At 31.9% G+C, this 14872-nt stretch overlaps 1 protein-coding gene across 1 annotated transcript in view; it reads right to left on the bottom strand.

Annotated features, from left to right (window-relative positions):
• LOC131037790 (probable disease resistance protein At4g33300) overlaps positions 1–6303 on the bottom strand; it is a 36562-nt gene extending 30259 nt beyond the window's left edge. Inside the window, exon 1 of the mRNA XM_059219654.1 lies at positions 4802–6303. Within this exon, the coding sequence (XP_059075637.1) occupies positions 4802–5480 (679 nt within the window). The 5' untranslated portion in view covers positions 5481–6303. The remainder of the gene's footprint in view (positions 1–4801) is intronic.
• Between the last annotated feature and the right edge of the window lie 8569 nt (positions 6304–14872).

Genomic DNA, 14872 nt, shown 5'->3' with positions numbered 1-14872 from the left:
TAATAGATGCTATGGGGGAAGATCATGTAAGATGCCTTCTCTTAAGGAGTTTTGTGATTGATTGACATGGGAGAAATTCAAATTGGTTTAGATAGATTCTCTTCCTAAGAATCATTCTTTGGTGGCTCAATCCTCCAAAAGAAAGTGGAAGAACACAAATAAGTCCAAGATAGAATATGGTGACACTTCATCTCCCTCTTCCGAAGAGGAAAATTCCAAGAAGCAGAGACCCAAATATTGACTTTGTAAGAAACTTGGGAATAGTGATGAGAATTGCAATAAGGACAAATCCCCATGTGGTTTTTGCAAGAAATATGGACATGATGAACAAACTTGCTTCAAATATAATAACCATGAGTTGCAATAATTACTCAAGATGCATAAGATTAATGATCCTTCTTCATCAAGTTCATCTCTTACCACACATGAGGACCGATTTCATGATCTCAAAGGAAAGGGTTATACCTTGATTACCACTCATGTACTAAGGAACATTGGCTAGATTCTTGATTCAAGTGCATTAGTGCACATTTCCAATTTAACTAACAACATGATTCCAGATTCTCTAGGTCCTCCACCATATCATGGCATCTTGATTACGAGAAATCTGTGTGTGCAAGTTGCTTTCATAGGTGATGTTGGCTTGGTTGTTGTAGTTGTGTCTAATGTCTTTCATGTTTCTATGGTTGCACATAATCTACTTTAAGTTTACCATATTACATAGGATGTTAACAAAATTACATTCACTCAAGATGCAACTTACATTTATAATGCAAATGGTGATATTCTTGCAATGGGTAGGGTTGATCATATACATAGGCTCTATACCTTTGAATTCATTAAGGATGATGATGATTCTTACATTCCTCTGACTACTCCATCTAGTATGAGGACTAATGGAGTTCCTCCTACTGGGTTTGTTGATCTTCTCATGACTCGTTAAATTTAAATTACATCAGAATTGACTTTTGACATGGATTATAGGACTTCAACATAACAAGAGTTATTTGGTTCTTCAAATTTGTGGTTTCAAGATGGTTTCATTTCAATCCTTACAATATTGGCCTCTCATCCCTCTACTTTAGAGTTGAAGGACATAATTGAGGAGTTATCTCTTCTCTTTGTAGTTTTTTCATTGGCTAATGATCTTGTGTGTCCTTCATTTTCTGTTTCATTCTTGATTGAGGATTTTATAGTAGTCTTGATGAGACATTTGTGGAGGTATTTAACTTTACTTATGATTTTTCATTGTCGAGACATTTTCACTCTCATTGCATTATGGACATGAATTTTATTCTACATGCACCATTGGAATTCTTTCTTTCGAAGGCGAGATATGTTGTTTGTCACCATTGGATTCTCTTTTGGCCTTAAACATAGTTTAGTGGTTTTGATGATACTTGATTGAGGGGGGAGGGGAATGTTGCCTCTATCTTTCCCTTTATTGGATGGGTAATTTTATTGTATTCTTGTGATGGCTGTAGTTCCAAGGGGGTATTGATGTGAGATATCCATACATCACATGATCTATCATTTGTATATATCTTGCATATCTCTTTTTTTGAGAGTTTTGTTCCATGAGATTTTCTCCTTCTTTTCCATTTGTGAGAGATTAGTTGCATGATTAGTTGTTCATGGGTACCTAACATGGCTTAGTTGTCATGACCTATATATTTCATCTTCATATTATTGTTTACATCGTTTGCATGTTTTTTCTCCCTAAGTTTCACTGAAGGGGGGATGTTGGTGTGAATAAAGATATTTCCCAACTAGTTCTTGGTTAGAACCTATTTACACATAGCTTAGTTGTCACATGACACCATAATTTAATGTTATTCATGTTAGTTATCTTATGTGTCATTCTAGATAAAGATGAGTCAACATTAAGCATTTAATTTTGTCACATTGTAGTTGTAACGACTCTCTCCTTCTTGCATATATAAGAAAGCTCATTTGTACATTGTATCATATCAATTCATAACAAAGTTTTGTCTAGCATTTCACTTTGATCTCCATTTTCCATCATTGCTCAAGTAGCAACATTCTCATGTGTGGTTGTATAGTTTCTTTGTTGATCCATTCAAGTGTGCACAACTTCTTGGGCTCATAATTTCTCCAACAATAGTTACTTCTTTTGAGTCATAATAAATTATCAAACACTTTACTGAAATATTATAACATTTGTTGATTCATTTTTATTCAACACATGAATACTTATGCCTTTAATTTCTTTTGAATATATATGTAAGCTACCACCAATGCAATCCATTGATCATATAGAATTTACTTGCATATAATTTGTCATAAATTCCTTCTTTTGTGATCTATTCCAATAAATATTTTTAGAATGATTTCCCTTAAAATATCATTATGCATCTCATCCTTATGAGAATAATTAATTTTTCTTTGTGAATTTTTTTAGCAAATAGATCTCTCTAATCTTCAGATCTTCCTGCAATTTTTGTGTGACTTTTTGACTAAGATTATTTTGTTCCATGAACTCTTCTCAAGGAGAGGACCCAGTAGTTGAGCACTTTAACTTTGCACCTCTCAAAATTCTAGATGGATATTTCAAATCACTCCCAATTTTTTACAGCGACTTACTTGGAAAGTCCCCTACTTATAACTAAGGTTTTAGGGCCACATCATCAAACATGATACCACATCAAAATTATTTTTGCTAAGGTATCCAAAACAATCCAAAAAACAAAATAGTGAGATCGATACTTGTGTATTGATGTGGCATCACATGATTCATTACTTTTTAGTGCTTAGTGATAGGTTTCATTCAATTATCGGTAATCATCATTGCAATAAAAACTTAAAAGTCACAATTATTGGTGTAATGTTGTAAAAAATATTGGGTATTAAGTCAACAACTATGGGCATTAAATCAACAAATGATATCAGAGTCATTCGAACATGCTCAACTATTGTGTCCTTTCCCCTAGATCTTCTCAATTTTGGCTTACAATATTTTCCTTCTTTACTTTTCACTAACTTCAATATTTTTGGGAGTTGTGCTTGTTTTCAAATAAAAAAATTTGGATCTTCTTCCAAATATAATTCTCCACCAATCTTCTAGCTCTAGTACCACTTGTTAGAGGTGGATGAAAATAAACCAAACACAAAATATATAGAAAATAATAAACATATAATTTCTTTCAAATTTTTCAAAGTGCTAGTGCACTCAAATATTCATCAATCACTTTATACTCTAATGAATTGATTACACAATTACATCATTCTTAAACTGTTAAAAGTTGTCTCAATATAGAAAAGTATTGAGATCTTTCTAGAGATTTGAATAGCATAAAAGATTGGAAGAGCTAACTAACAAATATTTAATATTTTTCCACTTCTAGAAACTACTTGAAGCAATCATTTACTAATTTTAGTTATAAAACACAACCATATTCCAACAAATTTAATGTTCAATCGAGAATAATTATAGAAGAAAAATTAAAAAAGTGAAGGTCTTAAACGTTGTTTAGAATTAGGATGACAAAAATAAATAATAAAAAATGAAATTCCATAACATTTAGAAGATTGATGCTATTAGATCTCCACAGTTAATGTTAATGTTGTATGCAAGCTTATGGATTTGATTGTGTAGAAGATTTTTTTATCATAAACATTTCAAATCACACTTCATGATCCATCATACGATGAAAGAGAGTTCAAATAGATGTAAGAAAATTGATCACAAATCATATTTGAATCGTTTTTAATGTAAAATACACAACTACATCAAAGACCAAGATAAAAAATAAAAGACAACCAAAACAAAAAATAGAATAAAAATAAAAAACAAAACATATATTACAAACACAATCAAAATAAAAATAAAAAAAGAAAAATTATTATACCGTAATATTTCTATTTATTATTTCCAAGAGAAATTCCTACAACCACAGCTCGTCGTTGTCAATTAAGAGTCTCCAGCTTTAAATTGACAGTTCATGGAATTAGAACGTTCTCATTTTCGAATTCACTTTGCGGCTGGCTTTCCGTAACTTTCGATCCTACCATTGTCGGTGGCAATTGAATGCCTGAAAGATTCATCCTGGAGTTTCATTTACCCTGTAGATTAGTTTGCATACAAGAAGAATTATCACACATGTATAGGTCTAGGAAATCCGTCTTTCACCCGGGCGACACTGACTCGAATTCAGGCAACAGAAATCTAGCAATTTGCCAAAATTTTACAGTATCGCTAGCAAAATTTATGGTTTTGGTTAAGATGCTGACATCGAAATCTTCTCTCTATGTTTGAATCTGTCTATCATATTGAGAGAAGCAAATACGTTATTGGTTCTTTGCTCCGAAAATTTAATATTTCTGAGCTTCCTTCTATGGAGAGTATGCAAAAAAAATTGTCTTGATCATTCTATTTTCATTTTGAAAGGGAAATATAAGTAATGGGTTAGAATAGTTCGGCTGGCTAAAGCGTTGGAGCTAAATCTTCAAACTGCTTTCCCCCAAATTCCTTTGTCTCAGAAGCCCATATACTACTACATAATTACATATCTGGTCGTTATTGCACACAAACAACATCATGATATATCATTCATTAATGATGAAAGAAGATTTTAAGGTACTATTAATTTCCATATTATGGTGAATAAAACAGAAAAAAAAGTGAAAAATAATTAAAAACCTTATGTTGGAAATGTTAATGTAGGCAAAGTGTGTAGTATCAGTGTACGTACCGATATCTCCCCTCTTGTTAATCGCACATATAAACCTGGTCATAGAGCATAGAAAAATATAGAAAAGAACTGTAGGATGTGGAACTTACCTTTAATTTCAGAATCATTGGAGAGAGCAAATGCCAATGTAGTTTTGCCACCGCCTCCAATACACTGTAGTCCAACGACAGACACCTCTCTTTGGAACAAAATACCCTTCAATTCCGTAATAGATTTGTTCATTCCCACGTAGAACTGCGATTTACCAGGAACATTGTTATGATAAGAGTACGTGGAATCCTTCACCATTTCTGTGCAGTCAATTAAATTTGCTGATTCCATTTGTTGCAGCATCATGGTGTTCTGGCACGGATCATTAGTGAGCACAGAAGCTTGTCTAAATATTGATTCCTTGAGCATGCTACGTGTATGTAAATACTGGATGTCTTGTGGATAGTAAACACTTCCCAGATCTCCCATGAGCCTTCTCATATGCAGTAATATGTGGGCAGGCATTAGTCCCATAAAATCATTGATCTCCTTTTCGAGCTCCAAGATTCGAGATGCATACCTATGATTCAGAGGCAGGTTAAATGGGCTTATATTCTCACACTCTTTTATCAATGAGGCTCCTTTTATCAGGGTCTTGAAAAACTCGTGAAAGATTGCGTTTTGTTGATGTGTGGGTAATTGCAAATCCTGCAAACAAATTTCTTGAATGGCTGGGCTTAGAGCCTTCAACAGGGCGTCTACTCTAATGCCCACAGACTTGCAGTTTAACATCTCCATAGCCTGATTCTTCAATGAAAACTATTACAAGAAGATAGCTTCTCCTCTGCACTGTTTCCCTTTTTATATTTTAAAGTCGTTAATGCCTCCTGACTGTTTCTTCCGCATGGCTGGCCTAAGCCAGCAAATCTAGAATGTTTCATATTCAATTCATGAAAGTGATAAGGAAAGCAACACGACGTCTTCATGACTCCACTTGGAGAGCACGCTAAAAGGAAAGATCAAGTCATGCTGAGAATCGTATACATATTGTGGCATGTTCACACCAAGGTCTCCATACATACACCGTATTTTGTTTTATATAACACTATCTGACAGATTCTTGCTTGAGAAGCTTTGTCATTTGTAGAGCTGAGAATTTCGATGAAGTTTCTATGAGGAGGAAAATTTCCAAGTCCAACAGGAGAGTTTAGTTTCCTGCATGTTTCGCATTGAAATTTAGATCTTGTTGGCTTTAGACTTCTAGCCTTTCGTCATTCAACGTGTCGTGTACGCCTTGCTTTCTTATTTGATTTCGTGTACGCCTTGCTATTATCCCGCAAGCTGCTGTCATCTATAATACCTGCTACTAGATGCTTACGTTGAGCAGGCGGTAATTGTTGGACACAATAATGTCAATATCTTAGTTAATATTAAACTAACAATTGCACCTCGGTGTGCATTGGGTACGTCAAGGAGTCATTTGATAGTTTGAAATTGTATGGGTGAAGTTCAGGTGTGCGATGTAAAACAAGCAAACCAAAAAAAAATTAGAATTATATAATTTAGTTATATTTTGGTAAATATGTCAAAATGATATATTTTACAATTGTTAGATTTTTAAAATATAACAATGAATGCAATGGACACAATAATGTAGATATTAATGCTTCATTTTTTGAAATTTGGTATTAATACCTCATTTTTTGAAATTTGGTATTAATGCCTCATTTTTGAAATTTGGAATTGAGGAAGATAAATATTCTCAAATTGTATTTAAGAGAAAAATTTAAATGTATTGTGAATACAATATTGTAGATATTGATGTCTCATTTTTTGAAATTTGAAATTAACAAAGAAAATTACTTTGAAGTGAGATATATATAGAGAATAAATTTAAAGATACATATTGGGTACTTTTTTTGTGCATATGTAAAATTTGCAAGTTATATAAAGTTAGAAGTAAGCAATAATAGACAAGTATATTGCATTGGGATTTTGTTTCCCTTGTAGAAATTGATCCTGTAAAAAAGAAAATTATATATAATTAACATGTAATCAATAATATAACTTATGTTAGATGCATTATTGGTTGGAATTCTAGATTGAATAGTTATCTTAAAGATTAAATAATTAAATAGAATGTAAATTTGTGGAAATGATATGTAAGTGCAGTAAATATAGATGAAATAAATTAAGGAACAAACTTGAAGTTCTTGTAACATTTTCTAATCTTTTTAAGAGCTTTTATTTGATTATGCTATCGAGCATCCATCTTCTTTTTTATGACGAACAATATACCCATTGGCTTTGTTGAATGTGTTTTTATAATTGGAATGTGAAGGAAAGGTGTATGCAAAGCTTTGAAAGTTCAACTACTTTTGAAATAGTTGTCAGTTTCAAAACTTGTCAATCAATATTATTGATGTATACTATTGTGTATTGAAGTGTAAGGTCTTTTGATTTGTGTATTGTTAAGGTACATAAATTTATTAATGAGGTTTGATGGAAGATGCCACATCTCAATGGGGTTACAAGGAATTTTTGGGCTTGTTTTGATTATAAACTAACACTATGTGATGTTTGAATTGAACAATAACAAATAAGGAAATTTTTGGTGGTTTTAGCATTCTTGTATATAATTTCTTTGACCTATCCAAGCATACTATTGACAAGGCCAATACATAGGAGGATCTTAGATCCAAGTTTTTATTCAGATGGATTTGAGCATGTTGATCCCCTAAGTTAGTCCATAGTGGATAGGGCAATTTGAATTGTTATATAAAAAAATATACATTTATTATATACTAAGACCATTTTATTTGTTGCAAATTGATGTATAAAGGATTGAAAAATAGATTTGTCTTTAAAGGTGAGCAAGGAACATGAATGTAAGATTAAAATTTGGAATCTTCACTAGAGAGTTCAATGACATCATGATAATTTATGTGTTTATGCATGTCTTAGGAGAGGAGTGAATTGAAAGTATGTAAAAGTAATAAATCAAGAAACAATCGTGATGAGTGTTCTATAACATTTATCAAATACATGATATATTAAATCTATATTAAAAACTTTATAATTTTATATTATATTTTGAATATTTACATATTATTTTTTAAATAAATTTATTCATGGTACCCCACAAAGAATTATTATGTTGGTTAATATCCTATTTTTCTATGATACTTATTTTTTAACACTTGCCTTGAAATAGTTAACTTGTAAGAGAATAAGTATTTGTTAGTTGATATTAAGTAATTTGACCAGGTCATCAATAAGTGGTATTTGCCAATTTGAGCTAATTAAAAGAAAAAAAATATTGTATTCTTCATTTCGCATTATGTAGTTCAGTTTAGGGGTCATTATGGATTTATACTATAGGATAAAACTTTAAATATTAATCATTTAGTATTCATAAATTTAGTCCAAGCAAGATCGATGAAATAAAATGAATACTCCATGTCATGAGTCAAGGAAAGAAAGCACTAATTAGAGAAAATGAATCCTTTTTAAATATAGATTAATATAATAAAATAAATTATATTTTGAAAGAAGATAAATAAAATAATGTCAATATATGGAATCTTGTATGTATTGGGATTAGAATTTAGTTATTTCAATCTATAGGTAATTTGTTGATTTCACAATGGGTGTTTGGTTGAAGGGGATAAAAATCATTAAGTTTCATTTGCTAATAGATAATGTTTGCATTATATGACATGATATAATGAAGACATGCAATGATTTGAATAGGATTGGACGGTTTGTTTTTAAAGAGAAGTTACTTTTGTAACAAACAACATCTAAAGGCTAAGATTAAACACAACTCATTTGAACAATGTTACAAATTCATGGCTCCTTTTTAATAGACAAATAATTTAAGTTATATAATTGTAAAGGATTTATTGATTACCAAGCTTTATATGCTCATAAATGTCATGCTTATGAAATATGAAATACCTCTATAACAAAAGAGTACTACTATTGATACTTTCAATGTAGAGAAAAGGGTTTGAGAAGCAATGCCAATATTTTTTATTCAATCATAGTAGACATGCTTGTAAAAAAAATAACCACAATCTAAAGGGAAATATAAAAAAATGAACATAATCCTTTTTCAAGATATATATTAAAACATGTAGTTTGTAAATATATATTGCTAGATTTTTAAATGTATCATAGTGAGTTTGTAAGTCTTATGAAGAATGCTAAATGCTCCCTTAATTTTGATAGTCTTATTCATGGCCATTTAGATTGAGTAGTTCATTCAAGTGGTCAATGAGTGGCATTTATGAATTTGAATTAATTAAGGTAAATGTTTGTGATATTTGTCATTTGGCACTATGAAGTTTAGTTGAGGGTCATATTAGGTTTATATTGTAAGAGGAAATTTTGTGATCTTTCTATGAAAAAAATGAGTTAACTATGTCTCTCTAAAGAAGTATGAGATTTTGGTGTTTAGCCTAAATTTGTCTTTGAAGTAAGGATCTACACTCTTGGAAAGAAAAAGAAATGTGTGAATGTCAATGTGATTTAAAATTATTTCCAAATAAGATAAATAAGATTTTAGAAATTTATTTATTCTTCTTTAAATTTGTCAATGATAAACATTTTCTCTGAAACTATATATTTAATTCACATTACTTGTGTGAAAATTGTTTTGAAGGAATGTACCAAGTACTTTGGTTATGGAGAGGAGAGGAGAGGTTTCACTCATGAAAAGAATGTAACCCATGAATTTTTCTTCACTATGTGCATTTCAATTAAAATATTGGAGGGGTAAATAATAATGCTTGAACTAAACAACATAAGCATTCTTTATTAAGTCCCCTTTAGGAATGCTAGGTAGAAAAAACCATGAGGTATTATGATAATAACCTATTTATTTTTATTTTTATTTTTATGCTTATGTTATCATAATAAACATAAGAGGCGTTGGTATATCGGTTTAATCCATCTCTATAAGGGATTGATTGAATAGGGGGGGCATTCATTTTAGAGGAAGTTTAAGATGCAAACAAAGAACAAGTTTTGAAATAGATGCTCTGTAATTCTTACCCTCATTTTGTATATAATATGTGTATCATCTAGTAATGGTTTTTACTTTCCATGGTTGACTCTTATGGCAATGTATTGGTCTGAGGATGTCACTGCAATAGTGAAAGAAGGTCATACTTTGTCTGAAAACATCTTTGCTGAAGTGAAGATAAGGCCATTGATTGGATAAGCCAATTGATTTATGTGACTGTATATCTTTTGTGCTGTTAAATTTATTCTACATCTGTGAATCTGGTTACATTTTTTTATTTTCTATCTTAACAATTTGTATCTTTTGCGATGAAATATTGTTCCTTCGAGAGAGAGACCGTCTAGTTTTTGTTGCAGGAAGCCAAGGCACTGTTAAGATATTGCTAAGTTTTTCTTGAATTACTCCATTTGACAAGAAAATAGATCGAGGAAAAACTCGGTGAGAAAAACCAGTGTGACAATGTTGAACTTTGATGGTCAATGTAGCGTGAGACTACTCTGATGGGGGTCGTGTAAAATTAACGACCAACCCTGTCAAATCAAACATTTGAATAGCTACCTATTGTCATTCTGAATGTCTCACATGTTGCAATGTGAAGTCTAAATTGGAGTCTTAGCTAGTAGCAGTTGAGTCATCATTGCTATTTTAGCTAACAGTGGTTGCAGCATCATGGCTATCTTAGCTAGCAATGGTTGCGTCGTCGTGGAGTACCCACTAGTGCGCTACTAGGCAAGATGTCGAAGGCATCTTGTCAGGAGGCAAAATTTTTGTTTGAGACTTACTATAAATAGAAAGTTTTGTTAAGAAACATTCTATAAATAGTAATTTTGACATGTGTTTTACATGCAGTTGTTCGAGTCATACTTACTATATTTAGTAATTAGTCTTGAAGTAGGACTCTGCAACTCGGTTGTTTTAGGCTGCTCAAAGTCATGTTTTGATGTACAATTTTGAGATTGTTGTAACTATGTAATTCCTGAGAATCAATACGAAAGACAAAATTTGCCCGTAGTTTTTTACTGGTATATTTTAACTAGATTTTTTCACATAAATCTGTGTGTTATGTGTTGTTCTTCTTTGCAAATTTTCTACACTTGTTATTTTTCTCACATCACATTGTAGAATATGAATTTGAGTTATGTCAGTAATCTCTTGTACCATATTGCTATTGATCTCTTCTTGTACCATATCGCTATTAATCTCTTGTACCATATAAGTATTAAAGAAATTATTTCACTATATTTTTTAGTTTTTTGAAAAAATACCGTATAACAATTTTTATAGCAATTTCAGGTCATGTTTTGATTCATCATCAAGATAATTTAAACTTTTACATATTTCTTTCCAAAGAATGAAAAATACTCTTCACTCAAATACCATGGTCTAGGACTTCAAAAGTAATTTTTACCATAATGAATACAAATCGAGTTCATATATATTTTACCTCTTTTCTAAGCTTTGTAAGTTGAAACATAACATTTGCTATCTTTCTTAATTTTTGCTTTTAGAGTTGCATTCATAGCTGTAGGTTGAGAAGATACAATTACTCCTGCAAAGTATCTGATGTAGGCTAAAGGTGGCTTGACAAATTCAATGTCTGTGGTAAAAATAGAGCATTCGGTGGAGGAGGGTATTTGAAATTCAATTTCAATTGCTACAGCGTCAAGGTAGAGCACTTGGCTACCAATATATCTGCTTGTCACTATTGGAATGAGTTCATTCAAATCTAGTGACTGCCATGGCATATATCCACCGCGAACATGCAACTACCAAATCTCATTCTAAACCGTTCTTCGGCTTATTGTGGATCCTCAAATTTTTAACTTAAAATTTTCTGCCCTTTCTACTCGATTGTTGAACACACATAACACTCTGTTTGGATACAATTGTTTGTGAGGCCTCATTATTTGTAATGCGCAACATAGTGCGAAGATTTGTTTTGTTTTTCTAATTCAATGGAAGAATCAAGAGTAACACAAACAACAATGATGCCATTAATTGTGTTAATATTGAGCCTGGTGGGCCTCATGACTGCTATGGGAAAGTACCAGAATTTCAAATATATCTCAATTCTCAAACCTCTTTCGCTTTCAGTAATTGTTTGGATTTCAATTTATTGTTTTCTTTGGATTTCAAGTGTTCTTGTCATTGGATTTGTAGTTTTTTCAAATGGATTGTTCTGCCATGGCTACAAATAGGGGTGCAATGGCAGGCAACAGTAATCCTACAACTAATTTGGGTAATTTTTCTCCATCATCACTGAGACGACTTGCAATGATTTCTGTGTATCATGATCGGAGTCATTTGCAATATTATGCTAGAGCTCTCAAGGTTTACTGCGGAAAGAAAACTAAATTAGAAAAGCTAAAGCTCTGCGGTCTCTATGCTCTACACGAAGGATCTTTATCAGAACGGCGAATGACCAAGTTGCCTGTATCGCGATTTGATTGACTGACATTTGTCAGAGCAGGGTATGGAGATTGGTATGTACACACAGGCAGGAAAAAGTTTATGGTGCAGCAAAAATTAAACGGTTCATATGGTTTGAATCGTATTGCAAGCTCTTCCTAAACTTTTGGCTATTAATTTTAAATAATAGGTTGTTCATATCATATAAAGGGATGTCTTGGACTTAATAAATATAATTAAGATATAAATACAATGAGCAATTTTATCTTAATTATATTAAAAAAATATATGGTCTATTGGTGAAATATATATATATATCAAAATATAAAATAAATATATAATAATTTTATATTTAATTGTTAAAATTCTATTTTTGACTATTCAAGCATTGAATGGATTAATATTTTAAAATATTTTTTTTTATCATTTTTAATTCATGTTTAATATATTTAACTTCAATATTATGATTTTAAGTTTCTGTCTTGGAATATAATTATATTGGGTGAGTGACCAAAATATTGTAATTTGTTCTAATGTTCTTATATAGATCCTACAGATCCAGGTGCAAGCAAATTAGTTGCACATGAAGTAATAAACATGTAGGTGTTCTTTGATCACTAAGGGATTGCATTATGTATGATTAGAAGTCCCATTACCCCCACATTGTATAGGGGTGGCTCCCCTATTTATTCATATTAACATGGACATAATTAGAGAAATCATATAGGTTGAGACTCATAGTAATGCACTTTCTTAGCCACTTTTTAGAAGGATTCATGTCTATCATTAACCTACATCTATCCTCATGACCAAGGAGTGCCTAATTTGTTTCCTAGCAAATTCACATGTTTGGTTTTGACCATTTCTCTAATTTGTGATACTTGGCTACTTAGTGATGTTGTAATGAAAGAATATTTTGCTTTTACTAATTGAGATTTGAGTTTGGAGCGAGGCTCCCAAGCTACAATCATGACTGCAACAACTTCCAAAGAAAGAGAGGGATAAATATTTTACCAAAAAATAATAAATGATATTTGTTGAGATGAAAAACTATGAACATATGCTCTTCATATAAAGGAAAGAGTGGGAGATGAGAGAACACAATAATGACATGTGGCTCATTGAGATGCAAGGGTAGGTGAGAGTAGTTAACCCATCAACCACCCAACAAAAATATTAATTCAATACAACTAATATGTTGGTTACCTAAGTTTGAATTAAGCACCATAAATAAGTGACAATCTATTTACTCCAACACCCCCTCTTAAGTGCAATGTAGGGAGAAGAACTAATATGCAAAATTGGATATGATATGATGATGCCATATGGGTCTTGACAACTAGACCATGTTAGGTACCCATGTAAAACTAATCATTCAACTAATATTTTACAAACAGAGAAAATGATAAAACCTTGTGGGACAAAACTCCTCTCCAAAACAGTGATAATGCATATCATGAGGTGATGAATGGAGGTTTCAACACCACTACCCACCAAAAAATTCATCCATCAAGAGAATGCAATTAGTAGCCCCCCCTCGAGGAGGGAAAATAAGAGACTATGAAGGTCCCCCATAAAGAATAATTTCATGCAAGAATGATAAATGAATTGAAGGAAAAACAAAATCCAATGCTTCCAAACCACTCATCTCACCTTAGGATGAAACAAAACCATGCAGAGATGTAGGTATGCTTTTTATTATAGATAGAAAGTGATAGGAAGAACAATCCAAATGTATAATGATGTCTCCTAAAATTGCTCACATGTCTTGTTGTCCATGAAAGATGAAGGTGCCACAATCAAATCAAGTACATGACCAATTAAGGAAGAAAGCGACAAGAACTATGCAAAAAATGATGTAGAACAAGATCTAATAATGAATATTATGTGAGAATAGGAATACAATGAGTTATCAAAGATGACAGATAACCCCTCAAATATGTCCTCCAAATCTGAAATATGGAACTCCACAAATAATTAACCAATGTTTGTCAAATAGAACCCCAATCAACAGACAAATAAATACCTCATGCAGTGAATCACTAATGATGTGTCCTTTAGCCATGTCTAAAGGATAATGATGCTACTATTGATCACAAATAATGGAAGTCTCAAATGAATCTAGTAAAGAGTTAATGATGGTGGATCAACTACCTTTGAAGAAGGATTAGAAACCTCATAAACAATGTCATCCTCCTTTAAAGTCTCAAAATACTTATCGTCATATCATAAGCTAAGCTCACATATTGTTGTTACATGTTGATGCATGGTGTGTTTAAATGGCCATTGTGGGAAGCTTGTTGTTGATTTCATTCATGGTGAGATTGATTTGGCATTTTGTTGGCATAGGCACCCATCAAGCCAAATTAGGCCCCCAATTTTCTAGTCGAAATAATTATGTAGACACTGTATGTTGGTGGTTTTTTATTTGATATAAGCACTGACTTTATACCTTGTGTGTGGTTGCATATTATCTCATGCATATATTTTTTGTAGTAGGTGGCTTGATTTGTCACTTCCATCCCATTGTCATCTTGCCAAGGACTTCTTCCTCATTGTGAATGATCTAAGCATTATATTTAGGATTTTTTTTATATATATTCAATGTGAACATCAAGTTTCATTTCTTTATTAGATACCACCAAATTTCAACACTAGGTTTATCATCCTCCTCTTGGCACAAACTCTCACCCTATTTGGGCCCTGCCACTATCATCAACAATTCATGTTTTCTTATTGCCTCGTTCTATCT

This window comes from Cryptomeria japonica, chromosome 4, assembly GCF_030272615.1.
Source record: "Cryptomeria japonica chromosome 4, Sugi_1.0, whole genome shotgun sequence".
Classification (NCBI taxonomy): Eukaryota; Viridiplantae; Streptophyta; class Pinopsida; order Cupressales; family Cupressaceae; genus Cryptomeria; species Cryptomeria japonica.
The sequence above is the reverse complement of the archived record's forward strand: the minus strand, read 5'-3'. Positions and strand labels throughout refer to the sequence as shown.